At 42.1% G+C, this 20,212-nt stretch overlaps 1 protein-coding gene across 2 annotated transcripts in view; it reads right to left on the bottom strand.

Moving 5' to 3' along the window:
* The window catches only part of smyd3 (SET and MYND domain containing 3), a 79,384-nt gene extending 63,353 nt beyond the window's left edge, over positions 1-16,031 (bottom strand). Inside the window, exon 1 of one of the 2 annotated variants that reach the window (XM_028580406.1) lies at positions 15,755-16,031. In XM_028580406.1, the coding sequence (XP_028436207.1) occupies positions 15,755-15,915 (161 nt within the window). In that variant the 5' untranslated portion in view covers positions 15,916-16,031. Of the gene's footprint in view, positions 1-11,013; positions 11,163-15,754 lie in introns of those variants that run through there. The other variant, XM_028580414.1, reaches the window with a different exon arrangement.
* Positions 16,032-20,212: the final 4,181 nt, after the last annotated feature.

Raw genomic sequence — 20,212 nt, 5'->3', positions numbered from 1 at the left:
AAATGATAAACTATTGCTAATGAAATCTGACAATGGATGGTATTATGAGCTTACGCACACAAAATTAGGTAATGGAACACATGCTATGATGGATGTTAATACATTAGCCCAGGGCTTATCGTACTTCTTATGGGGCATTTAATTAGATTGGACATACTTATGAATGCTGTAGATGGCATTAGAAGAACCTTAAAGGCAAAATCAGACCTATAATATGAACACACACTCACACAGTGTAGGTCTGACAGAAGGCTGTTGCCTGTTAACATTAGCGTCAGAAGTTAAGGGTTTCCTCTGACTGTTTATCACTGCGTGACCAGACTGGACTGTTGTATTTGGCTCGAGGCCCCCAAAGGCTTCAACAAGTTTCTACACACTTTATTCTCACACTCTATTGTTTTCTCTTCTTCTCACCCGCTTAGCTGCTGTGTTTTACAGCTTTCCTCTCCCTCCTTCTCCTCCCTTACCATCCCTCTTGTTATGCCACTGTGTCTTATTTGCGATGACCTTTCTAGCCTGAATCCCAATGGTTAAATTTATAGTCTCACTTTAGGACAGAGGTCCATTCATGTCACGTTGAGACCAACCAGAAACAGGTAAACCACCCACAGCTTAAGAAACACATGCCTGCAGTATGAGACACAAAGCAATGACAACAGATAGGAGCAGGCCAGACCCAAACACAGCCAGGTTCTGTGCAGCTTCAACACATGAACTGAGAACATAACTCAGACGCTAAGAGTTTGGTCACATCACAAGCTGCCAGCCGCAGGAAGTCGATCCATCTTCCATAATCCCAGACAGAAGACTGATGCTGACCACAACACCATTTTTAGTTCCATGCTTAACTTTGTGGGAACTGTTGCCCCTCGGGCAGTTGAAAGAGCTATACTGTGTTCATGGATAGGTCATTTAGATATCAGGTACAATAGATTACCATAACTTCCACAATAATGTACAGTAAAAAACCATCACAATCTGCTTAAAAATGAATTCTATCATAAATACCAGTATTATTTATTGAAACATAAAATCTTTAGATATATCAAGGAGCTTCAATTCTCAACTACTACTATGATATATTGACTGTAAAATGCATGAACATGTCTGTGGGAATCCATGTTGAGGAAGTGGCTGTAAGTAATGCGACAAAGCGAAAAGAGCTGGAAACACAATATAAAAAAAAAAAAAAAAAAACTTAAAAACTCCAAAATACATTTAATGGGGAGGCAAATCAATTGTTCTAATGGGCTATAACCACTGAAAGGAGATTCACGTACCAGTGTTTAAAACCATGCAACTATCATTTTCAGTCAAAAACTGCCAAAAGTTAGGATTTTGTTGTATATTAATGTTAATGTAATTATATGTTTATTTCTTTGTCTGTTGGACAGCACAATATCTCCTATATCTAAATGTTATGAATGAATTCTTAAAAAACATTGTCAGTGATGAGGCGATAGGCAGGCGACCACTCTACCACTGAGCCAAAGCCGCCCAACAACAACAACAACAACAACAACACATTTTCCTATAGTAACATCTTGTAGTTCAACAGTTCAGAACTGCTCTTTCAACTGCCTGTTTCTTTTTCAACTGCCTGTTTCTTACTGAATCAGTAAGAAACACCCACACACATTCAGTGCCGTTCACACACATTATTCCTTGATTCAAATACACAAAGACGACTCTGTTCTGGCCTTTAGGCGATAACCAACAAGAGTTCAGAACATATGCTGCTACAGTACACATAGTACGATACACACACTGATGTAACATAGTCCAAATATAGATGTGGAAAGCAACAACGGAGCAAGACGGATCAAAATAAACCGGAAAAGACGGCAAGGAAAGATATGAACTACCTCAGTCTTCGTCAGTTCATTAGTATGCAGGAGAAACATACTTTCTTGTTTAATAAGAATATTCATTTTTATACGAAGATTATAACTTCTCCCATGAGCCCATCTGTCTCATCCTCAGCCATGTTCTCTTTTATGTTCCCTGCTTTCCTCTGTCACCCCTTTATTTCCCTCTCACTTTCTTTCCACTGCCTTGTTTTGCCCTTCTTCTCCCCTTGTGTCAGATTTTCTGTGAAATGTTGTTCTTCTGGATGGCAGGTCCATGGTTGGACTGCAGGCACACAAGGAAAACTCATGAATAACATTAGATGGGTTTCATTAGGAACATGCAGAAGGCAGAATTAAAAAATAGACTCTCTCGTTCTTTTTTTTCTCTTTTCCCCCCCTGAACAGTCATTGGGTCATTCTCTCTTTCGTGCCTTTGTCTATGACTCTTATATCCCACACACTCAAATATATTTATTTCAAAACTTAACCGTTATCACACCACCACAAACCAACAGTTTGGATGATCAATTAACCCGTTTAAGTCGTGTACCGAGCAAAAATTGCAAACATTTGCTGGATCCAGAAAAAATACGGGCTTGCTGCTTTATATCATTTTAAATGGAATTTTGTTGGATTGTTGACTGTTGGTTGGAAAAAATAATTAATAATTAGTTATTAATAATAGATTCTGGTGAAATAAGATGGGCATTTTAGTATTTCTTTACATTTGATTTACTGACTAATGTGATTAACTGTTAGTTGTAGTCAAAGTTGACAAGGGAAATATTTCTCTGGGATAAACACATTCTTGGTCTTTGGTCTAACGACATATGCAAATTGTTTTGTAATTATGGTTTTGGGGAGTTGTTTCTTAATAATGAAAAGGTGAATACTGGTTTGTTTAAAGAATCTGTGTTTGCTAAAGACAAAAACCAGTGGGCCGACAATATATGGGCTAAGCCAAAATTGCATATTTTTGTAATGATAAAACCAGAATATGGCACTGAGAATTATGTTGTATATAATTTTTCAAAAAGACAAAGATCTTTATGTGATCAAGTGAGATCTGGTGTTTTGCCTTTGACTATTGAAAGAGGACGATATGTTAATGTAGAAGAGGAAAAACGGATCTGTCCTATGGGTTGTTTCAATGATTTAGAAAATGAGTTCCATTTTGTTTTCTATTGTCCTTTTTATTTTGAACAGCGTGGTTTTTTGTTTTGTAGGATAAAAGCAGAGATTGATTTGGTAAATATGGATGATGCTCAAAGACTGAGATGGCTGTTCACATATGAAACATATAAATTAGCCAATTATCTAGATAAAGCTTGGGAGAAGAGGAAAAAAGCTCTTTATCGAGAATGAATTTATTGTTTGTGTGTGGTATGTGTGTACGTGTATATACATATGTGTATGTGTATATGTATATATTTGTATTCATGTATTTCTCCGAATGATTTGTATATAAGACAGAAAGAGGTTTGTTAAATAAGTAAATTTGTGGTGTCTTGTAATCCCATGTGGGATGGGCCAAAATTTTTGGCATGACACAGAAATAAAACATAACTAACTAACTAACTAACTGTAGCCTTAATCAAGATCACTGTAATTATTACAATCCCAGTCTATGGCCAGGGCAAGGAGCAAAAAGCAGAGAGCCATTAGATACATAACATCATAGCATAGACTTAACACAAATGACCACACACACACACACACACACACACACACACACACACACACACACACACACACACACACACACACACACACACACACACACACACACACACACACACACACACACACACACACACACACACACACACACACACACACACACACACACACACACATCTGTGCTCCTGCATATCAATGCAGAAAATCTGCATCTTTCTGTCACTTCCTCTACTGTCTGGTGACAGTTTTATGTTCTTTACTCTTGTTTTTCTCTTTTTGTGTTTCTTCATGATTCCCTTTCTCATTTCAGTTATATCATGTGTCCATGCACAAGGCCTTTATCCTTTAAAAAAACAACACCTTTACAGGAGTTGATAATGAATGCATGTTTGCAACTTAAGAATTGTATAATTGGCAAGGTTAAAAAAAATATACTAAGACAAAGTAGTGCATGTTCTAAAAATATAAAAAGCAAACTTTTTTTCATATAGGACTAATGAGGAAACAAGTTTTATAAAGAAGTCTGTGAGATAAATTAGATAAGTATTTTATATTAGCTACATAGTATAGTATGTATACTACTGTGCCTTCTGTTTTTCTTTGTTTTCCTCCTTAAAACAAAAGCAGTATATTTTTTTAACCTTGCCAATTACACAATTCTTAAGTTGCAAACATGCATTCATTATCAACTCCTGTAAAGGTGTTGTTTTTTTTAAAGGATAAAGGCCTTGTGCATGGACACATGATATGACTGAAATGAGAAAGGGAATCATAAAGAAACACAAAAAGAGAAAAACAAGAGTAAAGAACATAAAACTGTCACCAGACAGTAGAGGAAGTGACTGAAAGATGCAGATTTTCTGCATTGATATGCAGGAGCACAGATGTGTGCACTCACATGTGTGTATATGTGGTCATTTGTGTTAAGTCTATGCTATCAGACACCTAATTAGGCCTACCTCAGCATGTCTCTATTGGTGTGGTGTGTGTAGCATAGTAATTAATTTCCCGTGAGTACTAGCTACAGCCATGAGAGAGATTTAGTTCTCTGTGTGTGTGTGTGTGTGTGTGTGTGTGTGTGTGTGTGTGTGTGTGTGTGTGTGTGTGTGTGTGTGTGTGTGTGTGTGTGTTAATAATTAGTGGGGTCCTCTTTTCTGGGCTGTCCAGTCGTGCCTGAGTGAATTCTGATTTCCAGGCTGAGTGGCCAACATAGCATGGTACAACTCACTCACACATGACGTGCGGTAATGGTGTGCGAGTGTATGTATATGGTAGATAAATTACCTACAAATATTAACATACATCAACAGCAACATTCATGATGCCTTCAGAATGGTTGAAGAATAATAGAAAACTAGAACTGCACTTCACAGCAGAGGCTATAAAGAAACCTGTGCCTGGTCTGCTTGAGCCACTTCTTGTTTGTGGATAGTGCAACATGGCATTATGACTTCGCGTAAACATACACGCCACTTTCCTAAAGCCAAATGGCGTGTTATCTGTACGTATTTTGAGCTATCCACGTGTAGGTGTACACTTTATACAGCGGATGTAAACAAACACGCGTGTTATCGCGAGAACATGCCGTCTCACGCGTGTAAAAAAATAAAATAAAAAGTTGGGTTTAGGAAAAGAACATTGGGAAAGGCTTTAGTAACACACAAAAAAAACGACAAAAGCACGACGGTGACCAACGTCACACGCTTAGGAAAACAATAAACGGATGGGTTTAGGAAAGAAACATTGGGGAAGGCTTAAAAAAATAAATGAAACCGTTGATAAATGCAACACACGGGACGTGATCCCAGCTCTCCTGGGTAAAATTCCTGTGCTTTACCTGTCCGCCCCCCCAACCAACCTCCCTCCGCGGACTTCCATCCTTTCATACTACTCGCTACAGTGATAATAATGTAGGTCAATGGAGGCCAAAAGGCATTGATAAACACGCTAAAAAGCGATTATGCGTCTTGATAACACATCAAAATGGCATACGAATTGGCGTGTCATACATACGCCACTTCATGAGATCAGTCTGGATAGTAAACACAACTGCTGGACAACTTAGCTCTTCCTCATGCAGCAAAGCCAATTCCAGCACGTAATCTGTCTTTGCCAGCACTGCTACTGCCTTGTATTGCAAAGTAAATGTAAGAGAATGTAAACATGAGCATTTAAAAAGGTGCACTAGGAGCTCCTGCATGGTTTCAGCGCAATTTCATTTTTGTCTCATATTGTAGGCATCTCTCCTTGATCCGCTAGCTGCCTGCCCCCTGACTACACTGTGAAAAAGCCCAGTCTCGGGAGACAACACAGGGGTTGTAAACGTTACTAGAGGCACAGGCTGTCCACCAAAATACAACAAACCACTACCGCCAATCACAGACAAGATGGTTGGGGGAGGGGGTGGGGGGTTAGTGACAGTTAGTCAGAGTTAGTCATGACAGTTATGGAAACATGGGGGGAGGGGCGAGCTTGCTCTGTTTTGTTTGGAATTTACTTGGAACGTTAACAGAAGTGACCATGCAGGAACTCATAGTGCACCTTTAACAAACGAGCTTCCTGAAGGGGCACTACTGCCATCTAGTGTTGCATCTATGCTTTGATAGTAAAGCAGCCTGCACAGAACTGAACCACTCAGTACACTGCACTGCAGGCATCCACAGCACAGCTACACATTAACACACACACGTTTAGTGTAGATTAGTGACTGGCATGTAAAGCACTGCTGCCTGCGTGTCTGTGTGAGTGAGAGACAGAGATGGCAGCCAGCTGTGCTACATCCACAGCCATCCTGGAACCCGTGCTGGGTTGTTAATGGTTGTTTAGAGGATGATTCATTGACACCTGAGGGGACTCATATGAGACGAATATCCTTATGGCTTTATTATCATCTTGATGAGTACATGCGCACATACAAACTTGCACACAAAATATAGCCTTAAGGGAACAACTACCTATGAAACGAAGAGTATGTTTTGTGTTTTTGTACTGTCTAAACACATTATTAGAAAACATTGGTATACTCCATGTAGGTTAGATATTTTCTTTGGTATTTAACTATCAAGTTAAATAATAATAATAATAATAATAATAATAATAATAATATTCTATCAAGAATCAAACCCTACAAAATTCTATGTATCAAGTTGAAAATTGAAAGACAACAAATGCAAAACCAGAAATAAATTAACAGCTGGGATTCAGCATTCTGACATATTGTACTGTAAGTTATTCCACAGTTTAGGGGCTATACTTGCATCACTTCTTTTTGATATTTTTTTCATCGGTGTGAGACATATAAAAAGGACGTCATGATAGTGTACGTATAGCTTAAATATTGGAGATTAATATGCATTGGAGCGCTTCCATGCAGTGTATTAAATCATTTTAAAAGCTATTCTAAAACATACCAGAACCAGAGTAAAGAGAATAAACCAGGAGAAATAGGATCAGAAGTGGTTTGATCTCAGTTAAAAGAATAACAACTCAATTTAAATTTGACTTAGTTGTGCAAGTAAAAAGAGGATTAATGATCCGAGTGGGCTGTAATAAATGCATAACTTCCTTGGTGAAACAGTAGATCTGAACTTTGCTATATTCTTTTAAGATAAAAGAAGCATTGATTAGGCCAGGTTTGTGATATGCTGATTGAAATGCAAACAAGAATCCACAAAAATACTCAACTCAGAAATACAGGCACTACACGGCTCCAATAGGAGCCAAATGAATGTCAAAGATCTTAAGGATTGCCATCACAACCAATAATTAAATGTTCTGTCTTATCAATATTTAACTGAAAGGAGAGACCTCATCCAGAATGGTCACGGACAACAGCGATTTACATCTTTTCCGAATGAGAACATGAAAGACAGAACTCATATACTCATAATTTTATCTCGTACGTCATTCAGAAAACTAATCTTGTCCACATAAGGCTTAAATTATGTTTTAGCTTTTTGCCCTGTAGGTTTGAGACATTAGCATTTACAAGTAACAGATGCACCATCTAAGATCAGTGGAATAATGTGAATCCACAGGGAGCCTTTTATTCAAATGCCTACTAGGAACAGACACACACAGCTCAACACTGAAGGTTCTGCACTTCCTGGAAAAATACATCAACTTTCATGAAATATGTTCCACTAAGCCAAACCATCCCCAAAAAATTAAATGTTCATCCTTGTGTGGGCCGACATACAACTTTCTGTATAAGATGTGCGGTCCTCACAAGTAAGGTTAAAAACGATACACGCAGATGTTTTGCTTGATGAATACCAAGCGTTTTGCCAACACCAAGATGTTTTGAGACACCTGGGTATCTTAACTGCAGGAGGCAGAGAAAACTAGAGGGAGATGGAGAACAGAGGGGAGGAGGAGTGAGAAGCAGATGCAAGCAAAATAATCTACTTCAGGAATGAGGCAGGGAGAGCAGCGGCGGGTGGGACAAAAAAAGTATCTGAACAATGAGGAATGAGGAGATGGTGGAAGAGAAGGGTGAGGAAAGACAGGGAGAATGAGAAGAGAAGGAAAGCAGATGGGAAGAAAAACTGTGGAAAGAGGGGAGGAAGACATAGATGTCAGAAGTAGCAGATGGGAGGATAAATTGAAAGGAGGCAACAAGGGAAAGGAGGAGTGCTGACTCGCCTTTTGAACTGTTTCCCTCCTCTCATCTGCTTCAGCTCCTCTTTCTGTCGGCTCGCCTAACTGCATCTAAAGTAGTAATCTGTATGCTTCATATAACAGTGCATCCATACACTCTTATCAGTGTGTGTGTGTGTGTGCGTGTGTGTGTGTGAGAGAGTGTAAGAAAAGGGGCGAGAAAAGGGTGGATGCATAAGCACGAGATAAAATGTGTTGTGTACTCATACACATTGGAATGGGAGTCAGTGTGCAAAAATACACTCAAGTGTGTAAAAAATGCGCAAGTGTGTAGAAAAACAGTAAAGAGCTCCCTAAAGGTGTGGTCAAACAAAGCGTGAGGCAAATTGTAGACATGGAATCAATGAAAAGATGAGAGTGGGCATGAATTGTAGCTCAAGTTCAAAGATTTAAAAAATATATCAGCTGATCCCAGTGTTTTATGAATCTGCATCATAAACATCACGGCTGTCCCCTAAACGTTAAAGGGGTGATAGAATGATTATATAGGGTATTTCACACTGTTCCTTATGGTCTCCTAATGGGGTATGTAACATTAGTTGGGCTGAAAATGGCCTGGTTGATATTTTATTGGCCCTTGTGCATCCCTGTGTTTTGGCCCTATTTGTAACAAGAGCTTTTCTTCCAAATATGTTATGGTCATGAATATTTAGATGAGCTGCATGCTGCTTGGTTGAGCCTTATCCCCGTACAACACGTAGAGACGCGCGCTGATTGAGCGAATCGCCATACACATGCATTAGAGACGCGTGCTGATTGGTTGAGCGAATCCCCAATACACACACATTAGAGACGCGATGAATCTCATATTCCAGACACTGCAATGTTTCATTACCAAATTCACTTCTGAGACTTTTTTATGCGAGAAATCAACTATATAAAGCTCAAATATGGGCCGTTTTACGAAAATGGATGGCCAATTGCAAATTTGGTAAAACTGTGTGTCGGAGTTCAGCGGCCGGTGCTGCCTGTGTTGCTGCCTCGCCGCCCGGCCTGCCTTCCTCCACAGACCCCGGCCTGCAGCCCACAGCACCTCATACCCACACAAAGTCACCGTTTGGGCTAATGGACTAGCTACCAAACGCCGCTGCCCTGACAGAGCTCTAGGGCCTGTAACTCCTCTCTTCCTGCTAGCTAAATTGCCCGTGTGTGAGAGCACGGTCAGCAAGCTTGTTACACCAGCAATCTCTTACCACATGTTACACACATGTCACGCCACTTAGCTATACAACATATACCTAAATGTCTTATAAAGCTAACAACGGTGTCCGATTTCAAGTTAATCAATATTTGTGAAGTTTAGGTGTTTCGTTAGCTGCGACTGTCCCTTCAATCTTATCTATGTGTAGCTACAAATCACGGATAGTTAGCTTCATTTTTGGTCGTAATTTGAGTATATTTACAGTTTGAATTTCGTCACGCCACTTATACAACATCTAACTAAATGTTTTATAAAGCTAACAACGGTGTCCGATATCAAGTTAATGATTTTTTGTAAATTCCAGAGGACTTCTAAGAGGAGGCTAGCTAGCTCTCATTGATAGAGAGGCAGGCTCTATCAATGAGACTCGCGGACAAGCGGTGTTTATTTCCCCCAATCGTTTGTTTAAATAACTCAACACATTATAATTACACACATTAAAAGATTAACTGGAACCTGTGGTAACAGATTGCTGGCGTAACAAGCTCGCTGACCGTGCTCTCACTCACACACACACCGGGCATTTAGCTAGCAGGAAGAGGGGAGCTGCAGGCCCTGGAGCTCTGTCAGAGCAGCGGCGTTTAGTTGTCCATTAGCCCAAACCGGTGACTTTGCGCGGGTATGGAGTGCCGTGGGTTGCCAGCCGTGACTGAGCTCCAAGTACCTCACAGCAGCCCGGGGTCTGTCAAAGAAGGCAGGCCGGGCAGCGAGGCAGCAACACAGGCAGCACCGGCCTCTGAACTCCGACGCACAGTAGGACAAATTTTGCAATTAGACATCAATTTTCGTAAAACGGCCCACATTTGACCTCTACATAGTTGATTTCTCGCATAAAAAAGTGAATTTAATGGTAAAATAGCAGATGAACAATGTATACAATTTCTGAGATCTGCACGACCTAGATTCAGAAGACTGATCTCAGGTCAGTGGTGTAGCCTATGTAAATGTTGGGGCGTGACAAACACAGAGACTAGAGCCAAATGAGGAGGAGCCGCAACAGTTGACGTCAACTACTATGGGGCTCGTTGAGATTCGCCCGTTTTCAGAGGCAGTTTCAAATAGTGAGATTTGCAGAGGAAAGAGATGTCAATGGGATTTAGAGGTTCTATGTATGTCCTAGTTACCCACTAAACTGTCATTATTCAACTATGATAAGGTAAAATCAGTTTTGCATTCTATCACCCCTTTAATGATTAAAACCACCAGCCAGGAAGCCCTCCAGTGGACTCCCATTTTGTTGAATCACTACACATTATTTTTAGCTGCATCATTGTACACAGAGCAACGGAGGATAACAGCATGGCACGATATAAACGTTTGCTAGTGAAGTTGGCTAAACTACTTTTGCCGCTAAACTTCACTGTCATGTGACCGGCCGGCTGTCACCGTAATTTCGTAGGATATCATACGAATTGTTGTGCATACGTTTTCGTAACACATCATACGAACCCATTCCTGTAGCCTACATGACTCTCATGTAGGCTACAGGAGTGGAGTGTCGGCTGCTCAGCAGGTGTGCTGGACTGTTAACGATAAAAACAAAATTATATATTTCCAGACTGATCTCATGAAGTATGCCATTATTGGCGTGTTATCAAGACGCATACCATTGACTTACATTACCTTGCAATTGCGTGTGAATTGACGCCGTAGCTAGTTGTATGAAAGGGCAAAAATCCTTCGTGCCCCGCGTGTGATGTTTCCGTTCCACGATTGTTCTTTTCCTAATCCCAACAGTTTCTTCTTTTCAACATTTTCTTCTTTTACTAAACCCAACCGTAGTGTCGCGATAACACACCACGTGGCTACGCTGTGATGTTGCAGACTGCCGTCCGCTGTATACAGTGTAGACATGCGTGGATAGCTCAAAATGCGTACAGATAACACACCACTTGGCTTTGGAAAGTGGCATGTATGTTTAGGCGAAGTCATGGTGTCATGTTAATATTTCTGATAACAGTAGGTAAGGTGTATTAAATATAGGTCAGTGTGTACATTACTAGCTAGCTACAGCAAACGTCTGTAAAGTCGGTACATTGTCCGTTTGTGGTAAATAAACACTGGCTGCCCCAACAATCCAGAAGTCAAATACAACACGTGAATAACACGCGCTGAAAACAAATCCGTTTTGAGTTCACACACTGGAGAAAATGGCTGTGACATAATCTAAGTCTCCATGCGTTTATCTGTGCATTGATCTCAAAGACTAAAAGCTGCATCCCACCCCAATGTTCTAAAATCTTCAACATTACAGATGACATATTTTTAATGATTGGTTGGAAAGGCAGTGTCACGATCTGTGAGGTTTTGCCTCATCTGCTGTTGGCTTGTTTTGCACTTTTTATTGTGCATGTAAGTGCAGCTTCGCTCTAACAGGCACTTTTACATCCAGCTGAAATTAGAACAAAACTCTTGAGTCTACCGCCTGTCAATACTTCTTATGTTCTTTGAAATAATGAAGACCCTTTGGAAATCGGTTCATCCAACTTTCCATCAAAAGGTTCTCGCTATAAATAAGACAAAAGTGTTAGATGTTTTGTTTTTGTTGTTTGCACTGTTCTGCAGTGTGTGTGTGTGTGTGTGTGTGTGTGTGTGTATGTGTTTCTGTGTGATTCCAAAGAGACCGTGAGTGAGAGATTGGTGTCAAAAATAAAGACTTCATCTGACAGAGAGAATGTTATCATGCTCCTGTGGGGCTAGAATACCGTCCTCCCACCACCCCCACATGACTTAGGACTCGGATATATTGGACATGCACAGAGATTGTTACACCTTGTTTCTTAATTAATTAGCAAGCAATGCAGAAGTGTTTCAAAGATTACTTTACACCTTTTGAAATGGTAAGGGATTGTACTTTGACTATAAGAAAATACTTTTCCTTTATTTCTGTCTCTGTTCCTTCCTCTATTATCTCTTATTACCCCCCCTCCCACTCCTCGCTCTCTGAGTCTAACAACCTCTGATAATAGTTTTGTTTGTTGACCTCTGACGACTTGAATCCTCCTGAGGGGTGTATGTGTGTACTCCAATCAGTCATTACTTAGCCTTCAAGGCCTGTAATTATCTTCAGCTTTGATTCACACACACACACACACACACACACACACACACACACACACACACACACACACACACACACACACACACACACACACACACACACACACACACACACACACACACACACACACACACACACACACACACACACACACACACACACACACACACCTCTGTTGTTCTTGCAATGAGATACAACACAAATAAATGCACACTCACAAATCCGCACACATTCTTCAACACTCAGTCATGCTGTGAGAGTAATTGTGCTTTAGTGAAAACAGGAAAACACACTTCACATCTCTGAGACCAAACACTGCCTTGGGCTGTGTGTGTGTGTGTGTGTGTGTGTGTGTGTGTGTGTGTGTGTGTGTGTGTGTGTGTGTGTGTCCAACATTCAATGGTCTACAACTGTTTTTGTGACACCAACACAACTTACAGATCTCTCACTGATATCAAATCAATACAAGATGTGCAAAAGACATTCTGACACACAGGTTGATGAGTGTCGGCCACAAGGCAAGCAGATGTAGCCATGACACTTATTCAATATCTCAAAAACATGATCATACTCTGCACAACATGGCCTCCGTCTTATTTCCCACACACATACAATTCCCTCTATTTCCCCCAAGCACATATAATAGAGAAATAATGGAATTCAGTGGAGCCACAAACACTTACATTTATTATTGATTTCTGTAGTTCTAATTACTTGACAGGGTGAATGTGTTTTTTTAGATATTGAATATGTGTCAAGTCATACTGCTTGTAGCCAGCAGTCTGAAAACTGTGTGTGTGAGGTATTTTATTTTAGGGGCCAAAGTGGTAGATCGACCGACAGCCTCATCACGCGTCAGAGCCACCCCATGAGCCATGTCTGAAAATGACTTAAAAACTATTTATTTTAATCAGATAAATTAAGGAAACGACAACTTGTTTTTTGTGAGGTGGAATTATCAATGGAAACAACGGACGTCTTCATATTAATTATGTGGGAGTTGGTTTTATGAACCATATCACCACAACAAAAGAGCATTATGACGACTAGGAATTTTAGTAATAGTGGGAAAATAGTCAATATTGGGAGTATGAGAAAGATTTTTACCTTTGTACAATTGTTATTCAAGAGTGTGAGAGACACAGATACATTAACGTCACTCTATTTTTGACACTAGTTTTAAATGACTGGCAGTCTGTATAGGGAATAAAATCAAATTACAAAGAATAAAACAATACCGCCCTGGTTGTAACTTTATGTAGCAGCAATTCTCCACAGTTACATCCCTGCTGGGCATTTGTTAGCTATTCTTTACCCAGACACAATTACTAAGCTTACATTCCAGTGACTGACAGAGGAAAACACACAGCAGCTAGTACCGCATATCAACAGTCCTCTACTGCTGGGCACACAGCAGTAGGGAAACTTGGACAGTTGAGGATAAATAATTAATAACAGCTTCATTATCAGTGGATATAGTGGATGTTGTTCAGGGCTAAATGAACTGAGCACTGACTGGGAATGCTATACAAGTACACATACACACACTATTGGCTATTTTCTGTCTTTATTACAGTAAATGCGTCTGTCTCTCTCTCGGCTTTCTTATTGTTAATGAATTTTTCATGATCTTCACCTTTACTCTCATGTCTCGTCAAACATCCATCCTCTTTACTTTCTTGTTTCTCTCATGTCTTTTTAAAGTACAGATGACATGGCTCATATGTACTTTAAAAAGACAGCTATTTGACAAACCTTCCAAATCCTCCACAGCCCTGAGCCAGACTCAACATGACAACATGACAGACTAAGGATCTGACACCTGACAGTGTACATCAGATATTGTAGATCTTAACTTTTGATCTCACATTTATTGTTTTTCAGTGCTCACACTAGATGCAAAAAAAGTTACAAAGACGATCCTTTTAAATGGAGACATTAAAGAGTGAGCAGCAGCTGCTGAACTGATCGTGCTCTCTTAATATATTTTACCTTCATGTGGAAATCAAATCTGAACACGAGTTACATCTTTATATTCTGACAGAGGCCATCTGCATTAACTGCTCTCATTAATCATCATCCATTTGCTACCGGGACTCGTATACATACTGTATGTAGCCCACAGTAATTTACCCTTCATTCACCTTGCAGTTCATGAAACAGAAACCAGCACACACTCTGTCATAGTGTAATTCTCCTTACCAGCCTCATTAAATTCACATACATCTTTTTAGCTTGATGAAGTGGGTTTGGCTATAGTAGAGAAATCAGCAGTGCTGCTAATAAGCATCCAGCTGGACAAATATCACAAGCAAATGAGATAAAACAAAGCACGAATCATCACATCAAGGCAGTAAGGGCTACACTGTATATCTCTGCTACATTCAGAGTGTCTCAACTGCAGGAGTGGGTGATAATAAATGTATATAACCAGTTTTATTTCATTTTAAGTTACGATATAGTAAACTTTCTTGAAAATCAATTCGGAAACTGTTTATAGATAATAATAATAATAATAATAATAATAATAATAATAATAATAATAAACACACATGAACGTCTGGGTAATCCAACAAAACAAATACAGTTTTGTCATCACAATGATATACATTTAAAAATATATATATGAAACATATAAAAATACTGTCGGAATGAAATCCTGATCACTGATTTGCAAAATCGTATCAAGCCAACATGGCTTATACTAAGAGTTACTTTTTACTACAATAAGCCAGTCACCCACATATGTGCAAATGAAACTGCTCACAGTAAGGTCTGCAGGTTGTCATTATTAATCATCGTATTTACAAATATATATTACGGTTAGATTTGTATAATTGCAATAATATGTCAGCTCTATAGCTGACAGTTTAAAATACTTGCAAATCACAGAGCATTTAATTGTTATTTTTGCGTACTTTCTACCTATGAAACCATGAAAGAGCAATGGCGCCATCTAGTGACCAGTTAAAGAACTTAGTTGCATCTACCACTGTACACTTTTAAGTAGCTCGCAGATGGAAACCATAACTCCATAAATTCCTAAGATGCACGCAAACACCAACACCTAGGCTATATACCAGACTGTTTATATAATGAGTATGGTAGGCCTACACATGCACGCTGGCAGCAAACATACCAAACGACGTGAGTCTACTTTCTCTACATCGGACGTGAGCCAGAAACATGTGCTTATTCACCACACCACCTTCAAAATACCTACTGATTAGCCTACGCAGAATATTGAACTACCGAGCAGATTTTACTTTTGAAAGCAGGGATGTATAATAAAACCGGTCTAACCGTGTGAAGCAGTAGTGGCAAACATCTCTGGCCAGTTTGTTGGACACACAGCACGCCAGCGGCTCGGCAGAGTACACCAGCTCTCCTCTCTTGATCCTGGTTGTCGTCCGTAGACCGTTACCTTTTCCCGGGCTGATAAAACGCTCCAGCATCGGTGCCATCGTCGGTTTTGGTTTACCCCATGGATGTTTTAAGAGAACGGTTTTCCCTCCACGTGAACGTGAACCGAGTAATGTTTACATCCGTATTTGACGCACACGGTGCGTCATGGCGTCACAAAAACGTGCCAACTTTGGCCATACTGTCTATGATCTATACTTGAAATTTTCACATTCTTTATTTTACTACAGGGAATGTATGTCTATGAATAAATCATTAAGAAGATTAGGCCCCGATCACACAGAGTGCGTTTTGGCAGCCTGGGGCGGCTTTTGTTATTGATTTCGATGACAGGGAAGAGTTTTGCTCGCTGCTTTTGCGTTGCTGGCCGCATCGAGTTATTTTTTTTGCCGGAGCGCCTTGAACGTCTCGAGTTGAAGAAAACTTCGGGAAAAACGAATGTCATTAAATATTCTTTATTATTATCTGTATTCTTAATAAAGAAATGGTGGAAATATTCTCTATAATTTAAGACTGAAACCCTTTCCTGTGACTTAATTGCAGAAAATTAGATATGTGGTTTAGGTATAATAGGCTATGTAAAATGCACTTAGAATAAAACCTGTTACTCATAAAATTTGTACCCTTCTTAGAGACTATATTGGTGTCAAGATTAACTGACATTGTTGAAATATATTTTGCAATAGTAAACCTGAAACGCGGACACATTTGTTTAGTTGTTCAGATTATATATTCCACTCCATCCACTGTCACTAAAAGATGAAACGTTTTATTTTGAAAGCAATTGAATTGTATGATAAATCTCATGAACCTGCTTGGCAAATTATATACATGCAAATATCAATTTGCCAAGTCAACCCCCATTTAAAAGTTTTTCTGATAGATTTTTTTTTAATTTAATGCAGTCTTTAACATGTTAATAATAATCTATCTACCTTACATCATAATTACTAATTATTTTTGTGATGATCTAGTACATCATTTTAAAATGCTGTCTATTTTTTAAAACTTTTTCTTCATCTCCTTTCTGTTTTTTAGTCTTAACTGTCTTTTTTGACATTTTCTAAAATGATGTCTGACATTGTACCATTTACATTCTGAATTAAAAAAAATAAAGATAGCCCATTACACACTGCCCCCAAAGGTATGAAACGGGCCCACTTCCTATCTCCTTAGTTGGTGCGGCCTCATTTGGAAGTGTAGTGAACACATAAACTGTAAACGTTATCAGTCTATGAGTGAACGTCATGTTGATGGATGAAAAGTTATATTTGCATAATTTAAGTTAATTTGATCTTCTCCGTGAACCATCACCTTATCGTGGTGGAGAGGTTTGTGTGTCTCTGTGAACCTGAGGGCTGTGTTGTCTGGAGCTTTGTGCTCCTGGTAGGGTCTCCCAAGGCAAAGTGGTCTCAGGTGAGGGGCCAGACAAAGAATGGTTCAAAAACCCCAATGAAGAAGCAAGGTAGAGATGGAGTGACCCTGCCCGGAGGAAGCCCGGGGCCCCCGTCTGGAGCCAGGCCCAGGCGGGCGGGCTCGTCGGCGAGCGCCTGGTGGCGGGTTTGCCACGGAGCCCGGCCGGGCACAGCCCGAACAAGCTACGTGGCTCCCATCTCTCCAGCCCATGGGCCCACCACCTGTGGGAGGAACCGTTGGGGTCGGGTGCGATGCCACATGGGTGGCAGTGAAGGTCAGGGGCCTCGACGGACCAGACCCGGGCGGCAGACGCTGGCTCTGGGGACGTGGGCGTCACCTCTCTGTGGGGGAAGGAGCCGGAACTGGTGCGGGAGGTGGGGCGCTACCGGTTAGATCTGGTGGGGCTTACCTCTCACGCACAGTCTCGGTTCTGGAACCATACTCCTGGATAGGGGTTGGACTCTTTTCTTCTCCGGAGTTGCCCAGGGTGTGAGGCGCCGGGCGGGTGTGGGGATACTCACAAGCCCCGGCTGGCGCCGCTGTGTTGGAGTTTACCCGGTGGGAGAGGGTCGCCTCCCACGCCTGCGGGTTGTGGGGGAAAACTCTGACTGTTGTTTGTGCATATGCACCAAACAGGAGTTCGGAGTATTCGGCCTTCTTGGAGACCTTGACTGGAGTCCTGCATGGGGCTCCAGTGGGGACTCCATTGTTCTGCTGGGGACTTCAACGCACACGTGGGCAATGATGGAGACACCTGAGAGGCGTGATTGGGAGGAACGGCCTCCCTGATCTAAACCAGAGTGGTTGTTTGTTGTTGGACTTCTGTGCTAGTCATGGATTGTCTATAACGAACACCATGTTCGAACATAGGGATGCTCATAAGTGTACCTGGTACCAGAGCACCCTAGGCCGAAGGTCAATGATCGATTTCATAATCGTTTCATCTGATCTGAGGCCGTATGTTTTGGACACTCGGGTGAAGAGAGGGGCAGAGCTGTCAACCGATCACCATCTGGTGGTGAGTTGGGTCAGGGGTGGGGAAGACTCTGGACAGACCTGGTAAGCCCAAACGTGTAGTGCGGGTAAATTGGGGAACGTCTGGAGGAGGCCCCTGTCCGACAGACTTTCAACTCACACCTCCGGCGGAGCTTTTCGTGCATCCCTGTGGAGGCTGGGGCATTGAACCCGAGTGGACAATGTTCAAAGTTTCCATTGCTGAAGCTGCGGCGAGGAGCTGTGGTCTTAGGATCTTAGGTGCCTCAAGGGGCGGTAACCCACGAACACCGTGGTGGACACCAGTGGTCAGGGAAGCCGTCCGACTGAAGAAGGAGTCCTTCCGGGATATGTTATCTCGGAGGACTCCGGAGGCAGTGCAGGGTACCGAAGGGCCGAAGGGCTGCAGCCTCTGCCGTGAAAGAGGCAAAGCAGCGGGTGTGGGAGAAGTTTGGAGAAGACATGGAGAAGGACTTTCGGTCGGCACCAAAGTGTTTCTGGAAAACTGTTCGCCACCTCAGGAGGGGGGCGGGGAACCATCCAAGCTGTGTACAGTAAGGATGGGACACTGTTGACCTCCACTGAGGAGGTAATAGGGCGGTGGAGGGAGCACTTTGAGGAACTCCTGAATCCGACTAATACGCCCTCTATGTTAGAGGCAGAGCTGGAGGATAACGGGGATTGTCGTCGATTTCCCAGGCGGAAGTCACTGATGTAGTCAAACAACTACACAGTGGCAAAGCCCCGGGATTGATGAGATCCGTCCAGAAATGCTCAAGGCTCTGGGTGTGGAGGGGTTGTCCTGGTTGACACGCCTCTTCAACATTGCGTGGAAGTCTGGGGACGGTGCCAAAGGAGTGGCAGACTGGGGTGGTGGTTCCTCTTTTAAAAAGGGGGACCAGAGGGTGTGTGCCAATTATAGGGGTATCACACTTCTCAGCCTCCCTGGTAAAGTCTACTCCAAGGTGCTGGAAAGGAGGGTTCGGCCGATAGTCGAACCTCGGGTTGAGGAGGAACAATGCGGATTCCGTCCTGGTCGTGGAACAACGGACCAGCTCTCTTCTCTCGCAAGGATCCTGGAGGGAGCCTGGGAGTATGCCCAACCGGTCTACATGTGTTTTGTGGATTTGGAGAAGGCGTATGACCGGGTCCCCCGGGAGATACTGTGGGAGGTGCTGCGGGAGTATGGGGTGAGGGGGTCTCTACTCAGGGCCATCCAATCTCTGTATGACCAAAGTGAGAGCTGTGTCCGGGTTCTCGTAGTAAGTCGGACTCGTTTCAGGTGAGGGTTGGCCTCCGCCAGGGCTGCGCTTTGTCACCAATCCTGTTTGTAATATTTATGGACAGGATATCGAGGCGTAGTCGGGGTGGGGAGGGGTTGCAGTTTGGTGGGCTGGGGATCTCATCGCTGCTCTTTGCAGATGATGTGGTCCTGATGGCATCATCGGCCTGCGACCTTCAGCACTCACTGGATCGGTTCGCAACCGAGTGTGAAGCGGTTGGGATGAGGATCAGCACCTCTAAATCGGAGGCCATGGTTCTCAGCAGGAAACCGATGGAATGCCTTCTCCAGGTAGGGAATGAGTCCTTACCCCAAGTGAAGGAGTTCAAGTACCTTGGGGTTTTGTTCGCGAGTGAGGGGACAATGGAGCGGGAGATTGGTCGGAGAATCGGCGCAGCGGGTGCGGTATTGCATTCAATCTATCGCACCGCCAGACGAAAAAGAGAGCTGAGCCAGAAGGCAAAGCTCTCGATCTACCGGTCAGTTTTCGTTCCTACCCTCACCTATGGTCATGAAGGCTGGGTCATGACCGAAAGAACGAGATCCAGGGTACAAGCGGCGAAATGGGTTTCCTCAGGAGGGTGGCTGGCGTCTCCCTTAGAGATAGGGTGAGAAGCTCAGTCATCCGTGAGGAGCTCGGAGTAGAG

This window comes from Perca flavescens, chromosome 1 (assembly GCF_004354835.1).
Source record: "Perca flavescens isolate YP-PL-M2 chromosome 1, PFLA_1.0, whole genome shotgun sequence".
NCBI classification, from domain to species: Eukaryota; Metazoa; Chordata; class Actinopteri; order Perciformes; family Percidae; genus Perca; species Perca flavescens.
The sequence above is the reverse complement of the archived record's forward strand: the minus strand, read 5'-3'. Positions and strand labels throughout refer to the sequence as shown.